Consider the following 19,856-nt stretch of genomic DNA (forward strand, 5'->3'; position numbering starts at 1 on the left):
GGGCCATTTGGATATTTCTAACATCATTCGCGGGCCATACAAAATTATCAACTTAAAAATTAGCCGGCCAAGCCCCAAGCAGGCAGCTGCCCCAGATGACCCCCCATGCGGGCAAGCAGGCAGGCATCCAACCAGTGCCGCACTCACCCACCTGTGGCACAGGATGGTCTGTTGCACCAGCCGGGCGTAGCCGTCCAGCCGCACACCGGAGTTGTTCCTGCTTCTCAAGGTCGGGGCCGGATTCTACAGCCGGCTCCTGCTACCTCCGCCTGCAAGGATGAAATGAGGACACTCTGGCTAAGAACACCCCCCCACACACATTCTGGTCCTGCCTCCTTTAACCCTTCCATTGTCGTCACTTCCACCCCCAGCCCTCTTGTAGTACAGAGGGAATACGTTTCTCCAGGGCCTGGGTAAGAAAGGGTTAACACAGTATCTTGGGTGGTCTTAGCAACTCCATAGCTAACAACTCTTCTGCAAAGGGGGGGAAGGTTCCTTTTCTTGGCAAAACAAACTCACATCTGCCTTGAATAGAGGCTATTCCTGTCCGCAGAATGGGGCGAATCACCAGTCTTAGATCCTTCTGAGCTAGAGATCTGCCAGGACCCATGAAGGGCCAGACCAAATGATTTTGTGGGCCTTAAATGGCCCCCGGGCCTGACGTTCCCCACCCCTGTGCTATTTCTTGCACACAGTGGTTGTAATATGTGGTTCACCAGGAGGCTTTGTCCTACTGCCATAGAAAGGCTCCATTAGCAAACTGACATATTCCTGGCAATGATTAAGCAAGGTTGTTTCGTTTGCATTTCTTATTTTTATAGAAGAGTCCATTATTCATATGTTTATTTTAGTGCCTGTAACTATTTCTGTGGTTACTTATAGACACTCACACAATACAAGTTTGGGAAAGAGGAAAACTCTTCCTTCCCCTCCTCTCATTTGAGAGAGTAACTAGTACCTGTGGCAGCGTGCGTTCTCAGTTATTCATCCCATATTTTTAATAGAAGTAATTACTTTATGTGGAAGCTCTTGTTAACTTCTTGATGCCTCTCCTCAAAAGACCATGAAGTAGTGCGCAAACATTCTCCAGGCATTGAATTGTTCTTGTGGGGAAGGTGCCATCCCTGATATCTATATTCTAATCACATTTGCGGCCTAACTGCACATTACATTTTCCTTGTGTCCTCCCCAGGAGGTGGCATGTAGTGTGAGTGCCATACTCCAAAGTCAGTTCTCAGGTGTTCAGGGGCAAATTTGAATTGGGATGGTGGCATATGGGGAAAGGGGGCTTCAACCTTCCCCCCCCCTGTGCCATTTTCCAACTTGAAATGGCCTCAAGGGGTGCTGTTTGCCCTGCTGGAGAAACGTACATGCAGCCTATCAGTAGATGTGGTTTCTCCAGTGAAGCAAATAGTGCTCCTGGAGCTGTTTTGGGTTGGGAAAGTGGTGCAGGAAGAAAGGCTTAAGCCCATGCACGCTGGGGTTCTAGCCTGGACTATCCCCCGTGCACCTGGGAATTTAGTTCTGAGCATGGAACTTGTAGCGCATATCTGATCACAATGTCCTGGGGAGGAGATGAGGAAAACAACATGTATTCAGGCCCTAGCATAGAGTGCTGTGATGCACCTGACTTTGGGCTGTCTTTTGAAGACAGACTGGAAGATTCAATTACTGCAACATGTGGTGGCCGGATTACTGATCACCATTAATTATAGACACTATACGATGCCAGTCTGAAAACCACTGAACTTTGAAGTTTGCTTCAGAGTTGTGATTCTTACCCAAAAAGCCCTAAACTGCTTGGGTCCAGGATACCTCGTGGACAGTTTGTGCACCTGCCTGTCAGTTAAGATCTTTTCAGAGCTGAGATGAGGAATAATAAGAAAAAGGGACTTTTCAGTTGTGGCACCTTGATGATGGAATGTCCTCCTGGTGCTTGTTTAACTTTGGGTGCCAGGTAAAGACATATTTATTTTCATAGGAGTTTTGTTGAATTTGTCCTTTCGGTGTGTGTGTGTGTGTGTGTGTGATGATGATGATGATGATGATTTGAAAGTGGTAGTATTGATTTATTTGTAATTATTTTGATAATCAATCCAAAATAAACGTGTTTAAAAAAACACAAAAAAATGACATAAGTTGCATATAGCATTTTTAAAATTACATATGGTGTGTTGAATTTTGTAAGCTGCTTTGAGACAGAGTCTGTATTGGCTCAGGAGTTTGGGGTATGCTTTTAAAAATAAATTTAATAGGTAGATGAAAGGAAGAAGAAGAGGACTAAAGTCAAATCTATCAAATTTTCTGGATTGGGCTAGTATTTAAGTGTACAGTAAAGTGCTCCAGTTTCCAGAGAAGTCTAAAAGCCATATGTTTAATTGTAAATCAACACTCATGTAAATAAATTAGCATTCACCCTTTTTAATTTTATGATCTAAATCAAGGCTTTCTACTTGGTTGTTTTAAAAAGGACTCACTGCTTGATGAAACCATTTTGACTGACATGAGTGGACTCTGTTGTACCAATGGATACAAGACAAAAAGTGCTTCCATTCAGCAATGTCTTCAGTTCTTCAATGTACTCATTCAGAATAGTGGACAACTGCAAACCCCAATAATCGCTGAGATGATCCCCACTGTAGATGCCACTTGACTAGAGAGTTGGTAGTAGACATAGATCTCTGTGGAATATTCCTACTGTCTGGGTTAGCTCCGAAGTACTGAAATGAGAAATGTGGAAAGATTTCATAACAATATATATATTTAAGCTTTCCTTTGCCTGTCTGTTATTTTCCTGTTTCCAGGAGCTGGCTAAATCTGGCAAACAAGGTTTCTATGAAGGTCGTGTGGCCAAAGCTATCATTGAGATTCTGCAGAATAATAGTGGAGTAATGAATTCAGAGGATCTGAAAAACCATGTCACCGAAGAAGTCAAACCTATTGTCACAAATTACAAGGTATGCCAAGGGTATCAATTATGTCCAACTGTTAGATTAGGTAACAATCTATTTAACAATTCTCCACCTTAAATGTTTACTATATCCAATGAAGTAAAAGTTGAAATAAAGTACTTTTGGTTAATTTGGTGACTTCAGATTAACATAAATATTTAAAATGTATTGTTTCTACTACTGAAAAACAAATGTAGCACAAAAGCCTATTGCGGTTAATAGCACCCCAAATTCTAAAGTTATCCCAACTCAGTTTGCAGAAAGTCAAGAGGTTAAAACCTGCCATTTATCACCACAGAGCCATGTTTGCTCCCTCGCTTGAAGCAGTTGTCTGTTGGCATTACAAACTTGAAGCCCTTTGTGAGATACTCAAGTGTACATTTAATCCATATGTGCAAAACTGGCAAATTTCCAGGCACACTGTTGAACTGGGATTCAAGGGGGGGGGCGCGGAAATGAAGAATTAATAGAATATTCTGATCCCTTGCCCAACTTTTGTGCCGTCTTTTCCCCACCCACATAATTTTCCACAAACGAGGGTGTTCTGTTATTCAACATTTTCTCCTGAAACTTCAAAGCAAGACTTTCCAGTCACATAGCCAAGATTGGAACGAAAATGGGGTTTGCCTGCCAGGTTATCCTTGGGATTCCCTCCTCACATTGTTTCATGGCGTCTGTTTTATTTTTCTCTAATCTTCTGTCTTTTGTACAGCAATAACATTGCCTGCCATACCATACCTTCTTCCCAAGCCTGCTCACTGTGTACGACACACACAGGCAGAACAAACAAGGCTCGGGTTTAACTACGAGCTAGTTAGCTTTTGAAGGAATGAGAGCTGTCTTTAAGAAAAACTTGGGGTTCATAATTTATATGCAAAATGTTTTGCAGTCAGTCAGGCTAACATAATTTAATATCAGTACAGCCTGGCAAAGGAGCCCCGTGGCACAGAGTGTTAAGCTGTACTGCAGTCAAAAGCTCTGCTCACGACCTGAGTTCGATCCCGCCGGAAGTCGGTTTCAGGTAGCCGGCTCAAGGTTGACTTAGCCTTCCATCCTTCCGAGGTCGGTCAAATGAGTACCCAGCTTGCTGGGGGTAAAGGGAAGATGACTGGGGAAGGCACTGGCAAACCACCCCGTAAAACATAGTCTGCCTAGAAAACGTCGGGATGTGACGTCTCCCCATGGGTCAGGAATGACCTGGTGCTTGCACAGGGGACCTTTACCTTTACAGCCTGGCAAATCAATCGTTTGAAATTTTCTTCTTTTCCCACAGTTCAGCCAGTACATTATACAAATATGCGTAAATCTTACTGACTCATGGAAACATTGAAATCACTGTGGCTTTTTTGATGAGATGCAGTTTTGAAATTTGGGGGACATGTAGGCGAAAGCATTCTGATAACTAAAAAGATACCCCTGAAAACTGGAGATTTTTAAGAACATAAGAAACCAGGTGCCTCTAGGAAGCCCACAAACAAGACAATTGAAACAGCATCCTGCCTGTGTTCCACAGCACCTAATATATTCAGCATGCTCCTCTGATCATGGAGAGAATAGGTATGCATCATGACTAGTATCCATTGTAACTAGCAGCCATGAATAGCCCTCTCTTGCATGAACATGTTCACTCCCCTCTTAAAGCCTTCCAAGTTGGCAGCCATCACCACATCCTGGGGCAGGGAGTTCCACAATTTAACTATGTGTTGTGTGAAGAAATACTTCCTTTTATCAGTTTTGAATCTCTCACCCTCCAGCTTCAGATTTTTACTCCTCCCTGTGAGATTCAGAGGAGCACGCAGGAGATTATACTCCAACCATGTAACGAATCCCTGATGGTCCTTTCTTCACAGCAAAAGACTCCTGGCAGAACTATTTGCACTAGACAGGAATAGAGAGATTGGGCCAACTGCTTTCTTCCTGAAACTTTTCTTTCTGCTGCTTGATTTGGGGGAAGGTCAGACTTGTGTTTTTAAAATGTGAGCTTCATTTTATAGTTACAGATACTTGAGCTTTAAGATATTGTAATTGTTGAGGTATTTCCCCATTAGGTTGTAGGAACTCACACACTTGAACAGGCTGGGGCAGCCATTTCCAGCACCACCCATGGATGTTCTCCATGCCTGTCGACTGCAAAGTACATAAACATGTTTCTCTAGTGCAAATAATCTGCTAGGTTTAGGAATTTGCAGTTTTGAAACGAGAATATCGAAAATCATGATCTTTACTAGTAAAGACTAGTTTTGTGAAGCCGGCAGACCTGCAAATTGAAGAATGACATTTGGATTGTTTCTTATTGGGCAGCATATATTTTTTAAATGACTTGAATATTATTTGGGTGTGGAAAGATCTTTTACAATTTACACTTCATATGTCTTGATTTGCTATTTTTCTACCCAGATTTTTTGCTGCCTTGAGGGCTAAAGTGAGCTAGACTTTATGCAGGCATCATGGTTAACCAAGGCTAGTGAGAGGATGGACAATAAATAAACAAACAAAGATGTTCAAAACTAACCAGCGTCTGCTTAGAAATCTGCCACCAGTAAGAGCCGACTGCATCAAGAACTTTTTTGCTGCTCTGCTGCTGCTGCTCTTTTCCATTCCATTTATTTACTAGCTCCTTTGACCAAAGGTCTTGAGCTTAACCATAACAATAATACATAATACAACACCAAATAATCAATTTACAACACCCAACGTATACTTAAGGTTAAAACACAGTAGAAAACAATTACTAAACATAGCATCACCAATATCATAACAATATATTCCCCCTGAACCAGCCTCATTGAAATCACAAAATTTATTTCAACATTCAACTCGCAGCTTACATGCTTGTTTTGTTTTGACGTTTGAGCGACATCACCTCCGCCAAAAATCTTGCAACAGAACTAGTGATATCAGGGTGAATATCTCCCATTATGTGGGATATCACCCAGGACTCCAAGGGAAGTTTGTATTTAGACAATATTGGGGTGCTGCTGTGGCTCTGTGTCCTGGGAGCAATGTCACCAAACAAGTCAAAATTCAGTTGGGATTCCTGCATTTGGATGTTACCCAAATTACTACAAACTACGATTCACAAGTTGGTCTGATGAAGAATCCTGGTAATAACCATCTTCAAGTACTTGAAGGGCTGTCATACAGAGGATGGTGCCGAGTTGTTTTCTGTTGCCCCAGAAGGTCGGACCAGAACCAACAGGTGGAAATTAAATCAAAAGAGTTGCAGTCTAGACATTAGGAAAAATTTTCTAACAGTTGGAGCAGTTCCTCAGTGGAACAGGCTTCCTCGGGAGGTGGTAAGTGCTCCTTCCCTGGGGGGTTTTAAGCAGAGGCTAGATGGCCATCTGTCAGCAATGCTGATTCTATGACCTTAGGCAGATGATGAGAGGGAGGACATCTTGGTCATCTTCTGGGCATGGAGTAGGGGGTCACTGGGAGTATGGGGAGAGATAGTTGTGAATTTCCTGCATTGTGCAGGGGGTTGGACTAGATGATCCTGGTGGTCCCTTCTAACTCTATGATTCTATGATTCTGTGGTGTGCAGTTTTCAATTAACAAGAGTTAGTGGGGTTACCAGCTTTTGGGTGCTGCAGTAAACAGACTTTAATCAAACTGCTTTCTATATACTGTAGTTTGCCATGACATTTGAACGCATTCTTAATCTTGCTAGCAAGCCAGGTGGTTCCTAACTCAATTAATCCATCTTCTCCTTTGAGAACAGCCAAGTTCACAGAGTTAATATTGGCCCAGTCACCAATGCGTAGGCCAGAGAACCTTGACTGCCTATGTATATCTAGGAGAGCTTTTGTTTATATTCTCCCCTCCATGAAGTGCCTGAAAAGTTCCCCTTAGGTTCTTCAAAGTTTCTAGGGGTTTTTAAAAGCAGCATTCAAAGTATGTGACAAAGGGGTGTGCTGTCAAATAGAAGGAAAATCTTCTCCCATTAGGTTTAGAAGCCCTTAGAAGCCCTTGGCCAAGTTGCAGCTCTGTTAGAGCTCTCTCAGCCCCACCCACCTCACAGGGTGTCTGTTGTGGGGAAGGGAAGGTGATTGTAAGCCGGTTTGAGTCTCCCTTAAGTGGTAGAGAAAGTCGGCATGTGAAAACCAACTCTTCTTCATATAATTCTGCCTGGAAGTAAAATTTAAAAAAGGAATTCGGAAATAATGGGTTGAATTTACCAACTTATTTCCATCACGTAAAAAGTCTTATTGTATGAGAGTAAGGTTTCCCATGTAATGGAAGGCTTGTTGTCAATTTCAAGTGTCCAAAGTTCTTCACATTGTAGCAAAGTTAAGGCATCTTTCCCAAATTTGGTTACCTGTTTGAATCTGGCTAGTTTATCCTTGCTCATTGGTGCCAAATAAGCCCAGAGCAATTCTGAGAATGACAAGTGCATTGGTCACCCAGTGCGGTCTTGGGAATTGTGATGCTGGAGTTCTCACTTAAGCAACACCCAATTATTAGCCAAGGTGTGCCAGATTGCTGTCATACTTTTCAATACTGCCAAGAATAGTCTCTTTCTAAACCCAGGCCTAGTAATAAACACATTAGTCACACTGGGAGCACACATGCACCTGGCTGTAAGCAATGGGTTTAAAAAGCATACACGAGTTATTTAGAAATTGCTATCTGTACATTGACCTTAGTCCTACTAAAGAGAAATAAGTTGTTGTTACTTGCATTCTAGTAACATATTTCTGAAATGTATCTTTCTAGTAGATGCATTGTTATCCACTGCCAAATAATGGAATTTCCTGCTTTGTGTAGAGAGAGTTTTGGATTTAAGTTTTTTAGATTTAGCAGCCAGATCTAAATAAAGTTGGCATTTGTATGAGAGTCTTCAGGCACAGAAAATAATTGCATTCAGTTGTAGTAATTATAATACATACTACACTGAACCAATCTATATTTAAGCATTGTTACATGCATGTTAAAAAGTAACTTAATTAACTAAGTTGGTTTTGATCTAGTGATACAAGAAGAAGAGCACAATCCTAACAGGGCGGGTACTTACCCCAGGCCTGGGGACAGCATAGGCCGCTCTCCATAGAGTTCCGTGGGGCTACGCCTGCCTTTTTGCAGGTTTAACTTGGCGCCTGCAAAAAGGGGTGTTCCCAGGCCGAAATGGCCTTGGGAGCTGACTGTCAGCTCCGCCCCTGGGAACAACCCCTTTGACACTGGCGCGAGCCTCTGCACCAGCAAAAATGCTGCTGGCGAGGCTGCGCTGGTGCCCAAGGCTCGCACTGCTGCATGGCTCCCCAAAGCCAGAGTAAGTGCCCCAGTGCTGGCATTGGTGCCACTTTAGCCAGCGCAAAGGGCACTAGCACCAGCGCTGGGGTCACACTGGCTCCAAACCTCTTTCCCCCCCACACATTAGGATTGAGCTGGAAGAGTAGGTTTTTATACCCCACTTTTCTCTACTTTAAGGAGTTTCAAAGCGGCTTACAATCACATTCCCTTCCTCTCCCCACAACAGGTACCTTGTGACGTAGGTGGGGCTGAGAGAATTCTGAGAGAACTATGACTGGCCCAAGGTCACCCAGCAGGCTTTGTGTGGAGGAGTGGGGAAACAAACCCGGTTCTTCAGATTAGAGTCTGCCACTCATCTAGAGAATTGCTAATGTGCTGGGGGAAATTCTCTTCTTCTTCATAGTATCATTGGGGATGTTCAATATAAAATGCCAGCGTTTTCTTTTGCAGAGTGTGAATGTTTGGGAAATCCCTCCCAATGGACAAGGAATCACAGCATTGTTAGCCCTGAATATTTTAGAAAATTTCAATGTGAAAGGTATGATTTACTTGGGCATCACGAGTGTCTGCTGCTTCTTATAAAAAAGAGACCCGGACAGGGAAGTAAGGTCCCAAATGTATCACTTTTAGGGAAGGAATAGCCTGTCGCCAAATCTGATTTAAATAAAAAGTTTATAGAAGTCATTGCACTGGTTCAAAAACATCGCTGGTTAGCTGACAATTTCTTAAACAGCATAATACATCTTGGAGGGGTAATGTAGAAGAGCCGGAAGTGGGAGCTGCTTGTGTTTTTTTACAACAGCATTGTACAGAGCAAATTACCAAACTACTCTAACATGAAAGTGATAACTGTTCGTTCTTATCTTGTGAAAGGTTGATATAAAGATTTATCAAATGTTTACCAAATTAATTTTTAAAAAGCTTTTTACAGTTTGGAAATGCATGGCTTGCTGTCAGTTCAATATTTTAAATGACTAATTCGCACTAAAACAATAAAGTGTTCCACCCCAATTCAGTGGTCCTTGACAGTATGTAAAGGCCTTTTATGCTTGGTTTGTTTCTGTTGCAATCATGCCCCCACACCCAAATACTTCGGGGATTTGTTTTCACTCTGCACAGTTTTTTTCTAACCTTTAGAAGTCACTTCGCTCTCTCTCTGCATTTTTCCTGTGTTTTCTGGATGCTGTTTCTGGCAGCATCCAGAAAACGCAGAGAAAACGCGGGGGAGAGCAAAGTGACTTCTAAAGGACGGGAAAGATGCACTTAATGAAAACGAAGCCCTGAAGTAGTTAGGTGTGTGTGTGTGTGTGTGTGTGTGTGATCATCACAGAAACAACACATGCATAAAAGGCCCAAGTCTTCATAGGCGTCCCATAGAGGAATTATCTTTTCAGGGGTATGGATGATCTCTTTTGTAGGCCATGATCATCCTTATTGTTTTATGTTGATTTGTGTTTGAATCAGAGGTTTGGTAATGCTGCAAGATGTACTTGGGAAAAGCCTAGATCAGCCGGTAGAGATGCAATCAGTAAGCTTATCAAGGTGTTTGTATTGTAATCGCTGTTGTGGGCAGCTACTGGAAAGTGTTAGTGCATCACTGAATACAAGACACAGGCATGGCTCAGAGGTAACAGCAAACTGTGGCTTGCAAACTACATGTTAGGCAAACAATAATTGGTCATTGCATTTAAATTATCTTGAACTGTTTCTTTTATCCTTTCCTTATACAATTTTGGAACCTTCAATTTTTTTAAAAAAATTAAATGAAATAAAGATTAAACAAAGAAATAAATAATGCAAGCTTGCAATGACCTGCATTTCTAGCAATGACCTGCCATTTCAATAACCTTTTCTTATTTTTAATTTCCTTGTTGTTTGAAGGATGTTGATTCCCATTTGTGAGACCCAGACTCACATCTTTCAGCTTTCAAGCAAGGTTTTCACCTCATCTGAGCTCTCTGAGCAAGCCCCCCTCCTTTATATGTTAATTACTTTGCATTTACAGGATTCAGGGCTAGCGCTATCCTAATAGGATTTGATCAGGAAGTTGCTTCAGTTGCAAACGACCATGTTACACTATATAGAAACAGGCTAACATACTTCATTCCAGTAGAGGGAGCAGATTTGCGTGTTAGAAGAAATCCTCATTATAAAGTTTATGTGATTTGAGCAGCGATATTGTCAAGTTGTATTTCTGTGGATTAAATATGTTCAGGAGTAATACATCTTGTCTCTTGAATCTGAGGTGATTCTTCTTTTTCTGTTTCTAGAAATGGGCCATAATACTGCTAATTATTTGCACATTCTAATTGAAGCTTTGAAAATCAGTTTTTCCGATGCTTTCGGGTTCTGTGCGGATCCAGAAAAAGTTTCCGTTCCAACAACGGAGCTTCTTTCAAAATCATATGCCAGAAACCGTTCCCAGCTTATTGATTTGCAGAGGTGAGGTATCTTTACTTGATATTGTCGAAGGCTTTCACGGTCAGAGTTCATTGGTTCTTGTAGGTTATCCGGGCTGTGTAACCGTGGTCTTGGAATTTTCTTTCCTGACGTTTCGCCAGCAACTGTGGCAGGCATCTTCAGAGTAGTAACACTGAAGGACAGTGTCTCTCAGTGTCAAGGGTGTAGGAAGAGTAATATATAGTCAGAAAGGGGTTGGGTTTGAGCTGAGTATTGTCCTGCAAAAGTATTGTCCTGTAAGTATCAAGATAATGTGCTAATGAGGGTATGGTATGTTAATATGGAACCATTGTATCCTGAAGTGATCTGTTAATGTGTGTAATCCAAAGCTAATCTGTATGGCTATTGTTGAATGTTGTCTTTGTCTGGAGGTTTTTCAGGGCAGGAAGCCAAGCCTTATTCATTCTTAAACTCTCCTCTTTTCTGTTAAAGTTGTGCTGATGTTTATGAATTTCAATGGCTTCTCTGTGCAATCTGACAAAATAGTTGGTAGAATTGTCCAGTCTTTCAGTGTCTTGGAATAAGACCCTGTGTCCTGTTTGTGTCAGTCCATGTTCAGCCACTGCTGTTTTCTGCAGACTTGGCCAACCTGAGAAGGACGTAGGCATGCCCTGTAGAATGCTTCTTTTCTTGACCTCCAGGCAATATCACACAATCTTTTGCATGTAACACAGAGGCTGCTATTTGATAAATTTAAAGAATAGTGTTCACCTGTTTTCTTTTTGAGATTTAGAATGATTTATGTCCTAAAATAAAACAAGTATAGAAAATCTTGTGGAAAGTTTCAGGGGTAGGCAAAGAGGAAGGAGGGGGAGGAATTTGAGTGGAAAGGATGCTGCTTCTTGGCTACCCTGGTACCACTGCTGGGACCCACTTAGCTCCTTCCAGTTTTTGCTGTCAGAGCAATCTGTAAGGCAGCCTAGTCAATTCAGCAGCAGCTCCAGTGATACTGCGGGTACTCAGCCAATGACTAGGGCAGGGGTGGGGAACCTTTTTTCCACCAAGGGCCATTTGGATATTTATAACATCATTCGCAGGCCATACAAAATTATCAACTTGAAAATTAGCCGACCAAAACCCAAGCAGGCAGCTGCCCCAGATGACCCCCCCCCGGGCATGGGCAAGCAGGCAGTCATCCAACCAATGGTGCACTCACCCACCTGGTGGCACAGGGTGGTCTGTTGCACCAGCCGGGCGTAGCTGTCCAGCCGCCCGCCAGACTTGCTCCTGCTCCGCATGATCGGGGCCAGATTCTACAGCCAGCTCCTGCTACCTCTTCCTGCAGGGATGAAACGAGGACACACTGGCTAAGAACTCCCCCCCCCCCGCGCGCGCATTCTGGCCCTGCCCTCTTTAACCCCTCCATTGTCGCCACATCTGCCCCCAGCCCTCTTGTAGTACAGAGGGAATACGTTTCTCCATGGCCCGGGTGGGAAAAGGTTAACACAGTTTCTTGGGCGGTCCTAGCAGCTCCATAGCTAACGACTCTTCTGCAAGGGGGAAAAAGGTTCCTTTTCTCGGCAAAACAAACTCACATCTGCCTTGAGACTATTCCTGTCCACAGGAGGGGGTAGATCACCAGTCTTAAATCCTTCTGAGCCAGAGATCTGCCAGGGCCCACAAAGGGCCAGACCAAATGATTTCGCTGGCTTTAAACGGCCCTCGGGCCTGACTTTCCCCACCTGTGGACTAGGGAGTGCTTGCAGACTGGCAAGGAAAAGTGATTCTCAGCTGGTGTTTAAAATTCATGCCTCCACTTGAACATTCTGGGACATTTGAACCATGTGATGTTGATATGCTCCTTGTGCAAACTGAGCCAGTCCTCAGAGGAAGGGTGTCTCAGAAATGTGGAAAATACTCTCTCTCTCTCTCTCTCTCTCTCTCTCTCTCTCATCAGTGATGTAAATTTAATTCCAGTCAATTTGTTGAAAGTTGCTAATTGAAAAAGACAGTGTGGCCTTTTTGGAAAGATCTTTGAGCCTAAGCCAGCGGGAGCACGTGCTGGGCATGCAGACTATCCCAGGTTTTATCCCTTTAAATAATCATGAGCAGGCAGGTTGAGAAAGACCCTCTGCCATGCCTGTGTCCTTCCAGAGTTAGTACACAGTAGACAGTGCTGAGATAAGTGAACCAATGGTATGACTAAGTAAGTTCCATACATTCATAATCGAGTATTCAGCTCACAAAACTCTGTTCCAGTGTAGCATTTTTTGTTCATAAAACTGGATGAGTCCTTCACACGCAAAACACAGTAAAGGAATTTAATAAATAAAGTCAGTTGCCCTAACTAGTTGGCTGTTATGCTTAAAAGATACTGAAACTTTCCCCCCTCGGTCATATGCTTGAAGCTAACAAGACTTGAAGCTGTACAGAAAGAAATAGTGCCTATGGTAGATTATGCCTGTTTGTCTGTGTGCACCGTTTTAAAGTATCATGTTAGGGGCACCAGCCATCCCTAGGCTCCCTGCCACACCTTGGTGAGGTGAGCAGGACCAGAGCGAAGGCACTATAGCAGGGCTCTGCTGTGCTGCCAGGAACAAAATGGAAGTTGGCTGGCATCCATTTCAGGATACCTCTGGAAGTTGACCGGGCAAGGCCAAGCATGTCTAATTGCTTCCCCCACCCCCCCAGCCTAATGCCAGGTGCGCTCCAAAGGACAATGGAAGGATCCTGGGTTAATCAACGTTTGTTAAAGTCATTTTTCCCTGCAGTTGATAAGCCCAGAAAACTCCCTTATCAGAACCACATGTCCCCGCTAACCTCTTCATTGTTGCAAATTAGGGACAGCCAAACCCATCTGAGTCACCTCGACTCTTCCTGGGAAAGATCTCCTGAGCCATCTCCCTTCATCTACTTTTCTATAAGTAACGTGTAAGAGTACTTGGGCTCCGGTACCCAGCCATTCATTCAAACGCCATTCCTTTGTTACCAAAGTATTAATCCAATCAGGAAGCAATCACACTTTTTGTCCACTGGCAATGACAGGCTATTACCAGACATTGCCAGGTGTAGTGAACCATACCTCCAACTCCTCTTTGGGGTATAAATATTGCCCCTTTCACATTGACAAGGTATGTGTTGAACCTCACGCGCACCCCCACTTGCTTGCTCGTGGGTCCCCTGCTCTTTCCCTCCTTGCAGTTGCCATTCTGGACTTCGCCCCTCTGAAAGGTAAATATACTTTCCCCTGAGAGCCTCTAATCCTTGGCCAACTTTTCACGGATGATTTTGATGCTGTCTTGCCGTGGAGCAAAAAAAAAAACGATCTAAATTTTTTTTTCATGGCCGCGAATTATCCCTGTCAGTCCTGATGTAGTTTTGGTTTTTCATGGGAACAAAGCACGCTGTATTCGACAACGGTTTGGTCTGTCCCCTTTGCTGGAGGCCTCCCCTTCCAACAAGCTCACTGTTTATGCCCGCCCCCAACTGCGCCCAGCCGATTACCTCGTGCGGTTCACCTCTGTGGTCACGGCCCCAGCGCAAAAAACAAGCACCAGTCCCTCTGGTCTCCTACATTTTTCTTCCACCATCGCTCTGTTCTGCTTTTGGAACAGTCAGATTCCAATGGGGGGGGGGGCAAGGCAGCGCTTTCCTCAAAGCTTCCCTCTATTTTCTATAAGTGTGGAACCCATTGCCCTTTAATGACAGGCAGGATTTTGGGGGGTGGGCAGGAATACAATCCATGTGCCCCAGAGAAGTGTTTAGCTGAAAGTGGGAACGGAGCAGCTCCAACCTGTGCCAATTCAAGTGGAGTGACTGTAGCTGCAAGCCTAATGGCACTTCCCTACGAGTAAGGTGTATTGAAAGACATCAGGCTTACTTCGGAGTAGACCAGGTTGGGGATGCACAGGATGCATGGTGGGGAAGGAAAGAAGGCCCCTAGCTTGCGCGCTAGCCCTGATCCGGCCCCAGGGCATCGTGAGAGAGAGGAGAGAGGGCTCCTGGCTGGCGCGCCAGTCCCAATCCAGCCCGTGTGCATGGGGGTGGGGGGAAAGAAGGCCCCTGGCTTGAGTGCCGGCCCCGATCCGGCCCCAGTGCATCGAGAGAGAGAGGAGGGAGACCCAGAGCAGACTGGCCGCCCCTCTTCAGAAGGGTGATGGGAGGGAGTTTTGCCTTGGATTTGCCGCTCTCAGGATGCACATTCTCCCCATCCGAATTCTCAAAAATCCCCCTCCCCTCCCTGCTAGGGTAGGGGGGCCAACAGCCCCTTCCCTTGAACAACCCCCCCATGGGTCCAGCTGCCCTAGACCGAGCTGCCTCCACCCCTGGTGCACAAGGCGCACATGGTGTGGCCCCGCCAGCTTTCCCCTGGAGCCGTCCATCCAGCGTCTCCCTGGGCTTGGAGGTGTGGGCCTGGCTCCAAGGCCCATCCCAGGCGAGGGGCGGGGAAGGCATGCTGCCTGCCCTCCAACCTGCCTCCGGGACCAAGGGAGGGAGAGAATTGCCATGACTCCACACAGGCAGGCAGGCAGCAAAAGGGGCGGTATTCTTGTCCGAGAGCAAAACTCCCCCGGCCAATCACCATTCACAGGGGAGGAGATATTAGCCGGCATGGGAGGGGGACAATTGATCTGAACCCAGGAAAATTTTTCATGGAGCTCTGCACCAAAAAACACGTGGCAAAATCAAAGATCACACCAAAACAGGTTTGAGATGACTCGGGGATGAAGTGATTTTTTTGGCTCAAATCTGAAGCAGTCATGAAAAATCAAAAAATTAGCAGCGCGGTAAAACAGACATGAAAACGTGGCAAACGTCCGTGAAAAAATCTCCCTTATGTCCACGCCCTCCTACCTTTTATTTCCTAGTTCTTGAGTATCGGGTTCTTATGTGTGTTCTGCTGTGTGTGTGTTTTTAAAAAGTTATTTTTACAATACAAATAAATGAATTGTTAAAACAAATCTCTTTATTCAGAGTTTTCCATTGGGACCTTTCTATACATAGGGAAAAGATCCTGGTTACCCCTGCTTCTTGCAAAATACAGTCTCCCCAGCTAATTCCCCAACCCAAAAGGGGAGACTATCTCATTAGGGTAACAACCAATGTGTGTAAACCTACTGTTGTTTACTTGACATAAACATTATTTTCCTAAATTGTTTGACAGTGTTCTGTTTGGGTTTCATTTCACAAGATATACAATGAAAGCCCCTTGTTTGACTTGATCGTTACCTCCTCATAAAAGGATTGCAGGCGTTGGATCTTTTCCTCTGTCATTCCGCTTTATCTTTCAGGATATTATCTCTGCCTTTTTTTTTTGGAAAATGTTCTGGCTGAACATATGAAAAGCAATAAATGCTGCAGGAACTTGCCCCAAGATTGCTTTTGGGAGAAACTATTGCCTTGTTTTGCTAATACAGGGGAAAAAAATGCAGCGGTAGTGTGTATAACTCCATTTAGTTTACCCAGATGGATACCTTTTTACTGGAGGCCAGGATAAAATGCATTCACCTTTGGCCTCAGCAACCATAAAAAACAGTTGCACTGGCACATACTCAAAATCATGAGTTGAATGATAAAATTAATGGCTTGGATCAGGAGAACCCATTGTGTTGGCATTTCTGCTCATGCATGGGTTGGGTTGGTGTTTTTTTCTTTCTTTGCCAGTTTCCAAATCCCACACCCTATTGAAGAGTCACCAAACCACAGGAGCACCTTTTCATAGCATACCAGAGATTGCAGCAGGAAGGACTCAGTGGCAGCTCCAGCTCACAGCTGGGCCCAGACCAGTGGTGGAGGTGGACACCATGTTCAACTGGGCCAGGATTTTCCTAGGGAGAGGCTGCCAGGGGGAGGGAACGAGGCAGTAGGGCAGGTAAAAGTAGGTTATCTGGTGAGTAGGAAGAAGAGAAGGAAGCAGGAAAGGAGGAGAGACTGTGGGGGGCTTGCAGGAAAGGGAAAGATGAATTAGTGAGGGAAGGGTGACAGGGAAAAGTGAGACCCCCCCACCCCAAATCCTTGCAGGTTTCCCACTTGCAGCAGTTCAGTGTGATCAAACACGGTTGACTGATATTAGATTTAGGAAAGAAAAAATATTTCTTCAAACAGCACATGATTAAATTCTTCAGGAGCTCAGGTAGAAAAATGGTCTTTCCAAGTGTCTCTGAAATCTTTTAACTGGAGATGCCCAGGAACGAGCCTGGGACTTTCTGCTTGTAGTGCAAACACACCGTCATGGAGTTACAGCCCCTGGAGAATAGATCTGTCAATAGGTATCAGCCATGATAGATGGAACTTCAGAGTTCAGAGGCAATAAGCCTCTGGGCCAAAAAAACTATTCGCAGCCAAAGTGCCTCTGACTACCAGTCACTGGGGAAAAAGCAAATAGTTAAGGCTGTTGACGGCATGCCCCCGCTCATGGGCTTCCGGAATAATCTGGCTGGTCTTTACTATGCTTCTGTGAGCCAGATTGCTGCCCTCCAAACATAGCACAATCATGAATAGTTCTATGTGCTTTTGAGAAGACTACTGTAGTATGAGCAAGGTTTGCTTGGATTGTGAAACTGGAAATTTTGATTTAAGTCTTTGTGGTTTTGTTTCGTGCCTGTCCAGAGCAACTTACAACCTTAATCATGGAAATCCTTTCTCAGTCGGAAGCGACACGGTTTATTTCACTGTGGTGGATGGTCAAGGCAATGCCTGCTCTTTCGTTAACAGCAATTACATGGGATTTGGTACAGGGCTAGTACCTAGTGGCTGCGGGTTTACATTGCAAGTAAGAAAATATTTTTGACCTTTGTACATGTGGTGGAGGGGTTAGCACATATACTGTACTAATTCAGCATTCTTAAACATGATTGTTTTAGATGTACTATTCACTTTAACCTAGATCATATTGCAAAACCAAGTATGTTTTAAGTATGAGAGTATGGGAACAGATACTGCCTGCATGCACAGGTCTTTTATGCAGGGACGTTTCCCCGTGGTCACTCCTGCAGACCGCTTTGGGGCTTCCTTTTGATTATGCTGCGCCTTTTCCACCACGTTTTGCCCACATTTTCGAGATGCTGTTTTAACCAGAATCTGGAAAATGCAGGCAAAAATTCGCAGGGAGAGGCGACCTCTGATAGGCGGAAAAGGCATGCTTAATCGAAAGGAAGCCGCGAAGCAGTCGGCGGGGGTGACTGCAGGGAAACATCCCTGCATAAAAGGCCACAGTCAGGTGCAGAGGGGTATCTGTATTGGGAGAGAGTAGGAGTTGGCTACAGAATGGCAGGCAAGGTACCCTTTCCTAGCTGTTTGGGCCTGGCTGTATCCCTTGTTTTAGTCTGCCCGCTGCTCCAGTCACTGCCAGGTATGGGTATAGACCTGGGTGGCACCGTGCCTTGAAGAACTGGCAGGAGGAGGGCTTCCGGCTCAATAAGATGTTTTTCTTTTCATGCAGCCCCCTTCGGGTTGCCTTTTGAGAGTCTCTGTTTTTTTGTGTGTGTGTGTGTTTGCTTATTTGTTATCAGAACAGGGGCTTCGGTTTTTCACTACATCCTGGACACCCAAACTGCCTGGCACCGAACAAGCGGCCATATCACACAATTATACCTGCTCTGGCAACAGCTGCAGACTCAGGGGAACTGCTGTGCTCCTTTGGAGTGATGGGTGGATTCATGCAGCCGCAAGGACATGTGCAGGTGGGCTTCTGATGGTTTTTAGAAGAAGGGTTAGTGAGAAGTAGGACACTTTCACATCCTGTGATCCAAATATGTATACGAAACCTAAGCCACATGCTTGTATAGATTTCGAATTGGGAAGTGACTCATGAGCTGCCTTGGTTGCCTTGGTTGGCTAAGACTGGCCCAGTTGATATGCTGGGATTATGAAACAGGTTTGGCTCTCCTTGCTCCTTTATTTTTTGCTGTCAAGTCACAGCTGATTTATGGCAACCCCTGGTGGGGTTTTCAAGGCAAGAGACGTTGGGAGGTGGGGTTTGCCATGGCCTGCCTCCGCGTCACGACCCTGCTATTCCTTGGCGATCTCCCATCCAAATACTTGCCAGGGTCGACCTTGTTTAGCTTCTGAGTTCTGACAAAATTAGGCCTGCCTCCACTTCCCTCTTGACGTTCCTTTAGGTACTACTGAACATGCTGGAGTTTGGGATGAATCCACAGCAGGCCTTGGATGCTGCTCGCTTTTTTGTAGACTACAACAATAAAGGTAAACCTGCTTTTAAAACTAAACTAAGGAGCCTTGTCACTGGCCCATTAGTTGCATGCTAGACAGCTGCTTCTCCTTGCAGTTTTATGCAGCACAAGGTAACTTTGAAGAAGCTTCTTTGTGGTTTCCAGTTATGTCTTCCCTACCACCCATCCCATCGATGTCAATGGAACTTTCTGTTTGCTTTTAGTAGGCTCATGATTTGTTTCTAAAAAACTAATACTTATTCTTTTCTGCCTGGGAATTAAGATCTTAGGACAGCCCTCCTGACTGTCCCACCAATTAAAGACTCTCGTTTGGTGGGTTCAGAACAGAGGGCCTTTTCTGTGGCAGCCCCACAATTATGGAACAACCTCCTCGGGGAGGTGTTCCTGGCCCCCTCATCGTGGACCTTAAGGAGGCAGTTAAAGTCCGTTTTATTTCGGGCTGCTTTTTTTTTTTTTATTCAGACACTTTTATTTAGGACTGCATTTGATTGATTTCGCTTTTGTTATTGGTAGTCCTCATTCGAGTTTTAAAATTGTGACTTTTACTAATTTTATCATTGTAGCTTTTATTGTGTTTTTAAAAATAATTGTTATTTATATTGTAAGCCGCCTTGAGTTCTGCAAGGGAGAAAGGGAGAAATAGATGTTTTAAATAAATAGATATTCTCTGGGTCAGATGATGATGCATATTCACCGTTTGAACACTGTTCTTTTGTATAGCAGGTGTGTGGCATATATTCTTGGAAGACGGTATTCCACAGAAGGTCGCAGAAGAACTCAGGGCCAAGGGTCATCCCGTCACGATGCCTATAACTGAGCATAGCAGGAGCATGTTCGGACGAGGTCAAATTATCACCAAAGGAGACTGGTGGAGATGTAGGAGAAATCTGTCTTCTTATAGCAATGTGTTGTGGGCTGGATCGGACCCTCGAGCTGATGGTTGTGCTTTGGGGTACTAGCATCAAAGGCCTGTTTCCCTCGCGGTCACCCCTCCAACGACTTTGGGTCTTCTGTTTTGATTATGCATGCTCTTTCTGACCGTCAGAGGTTGCCTTCTCTTCCC

At 44.5% G+C, this 19,856-nt stretch overlaps 1 protein-coding gene across 1 annotated transcript in view; it reads left to right on the forward strand.

The window, feature by feature from the left end:
- Positions 1-19,856, forward strand: part of HLTF (helicase like transcription factor) — a 179,417-nt gene that overhangs the window by 21,317 nt on the left and 138,244 nt on the right. The window contains exons 5-9 of the mRNA XM_056850392.1: positions 2,805-2,957; positions 8,652-8,739; positions 10,472-10,643; positions 17,211-17,332; positions 17,926-17,979. Coding sequence (XP_056706370.1) covers positions 2,805-2,957; positions 8,652-8,739; positions 10,472-10,643; positions 17,211-17,332; positions 17,926-17,979 — 589 coding nt within the window. The remainder of the gene's footprint in view (positions 1-2,804; positions 2,958-8,651; positions 8,740-10,471; positions 10,644-17,210; positions 17,333-17,925; positions 17,980-19,856) is intronic.

Source organism: Euleptes europaea, chromosome 5 (genome assembly GCF_029931775.1).
Source record: "Euleptes europaea isolate rEulEur1 chromosome 5, rEulEur1.hap1, whole genome shotgun sequence".
NCBI lineage: Eukaryota > Metazoa > Chordata > Lepidosauria > Squamata > Sphaerodactylidae > Euleptes > Euleptes europaea.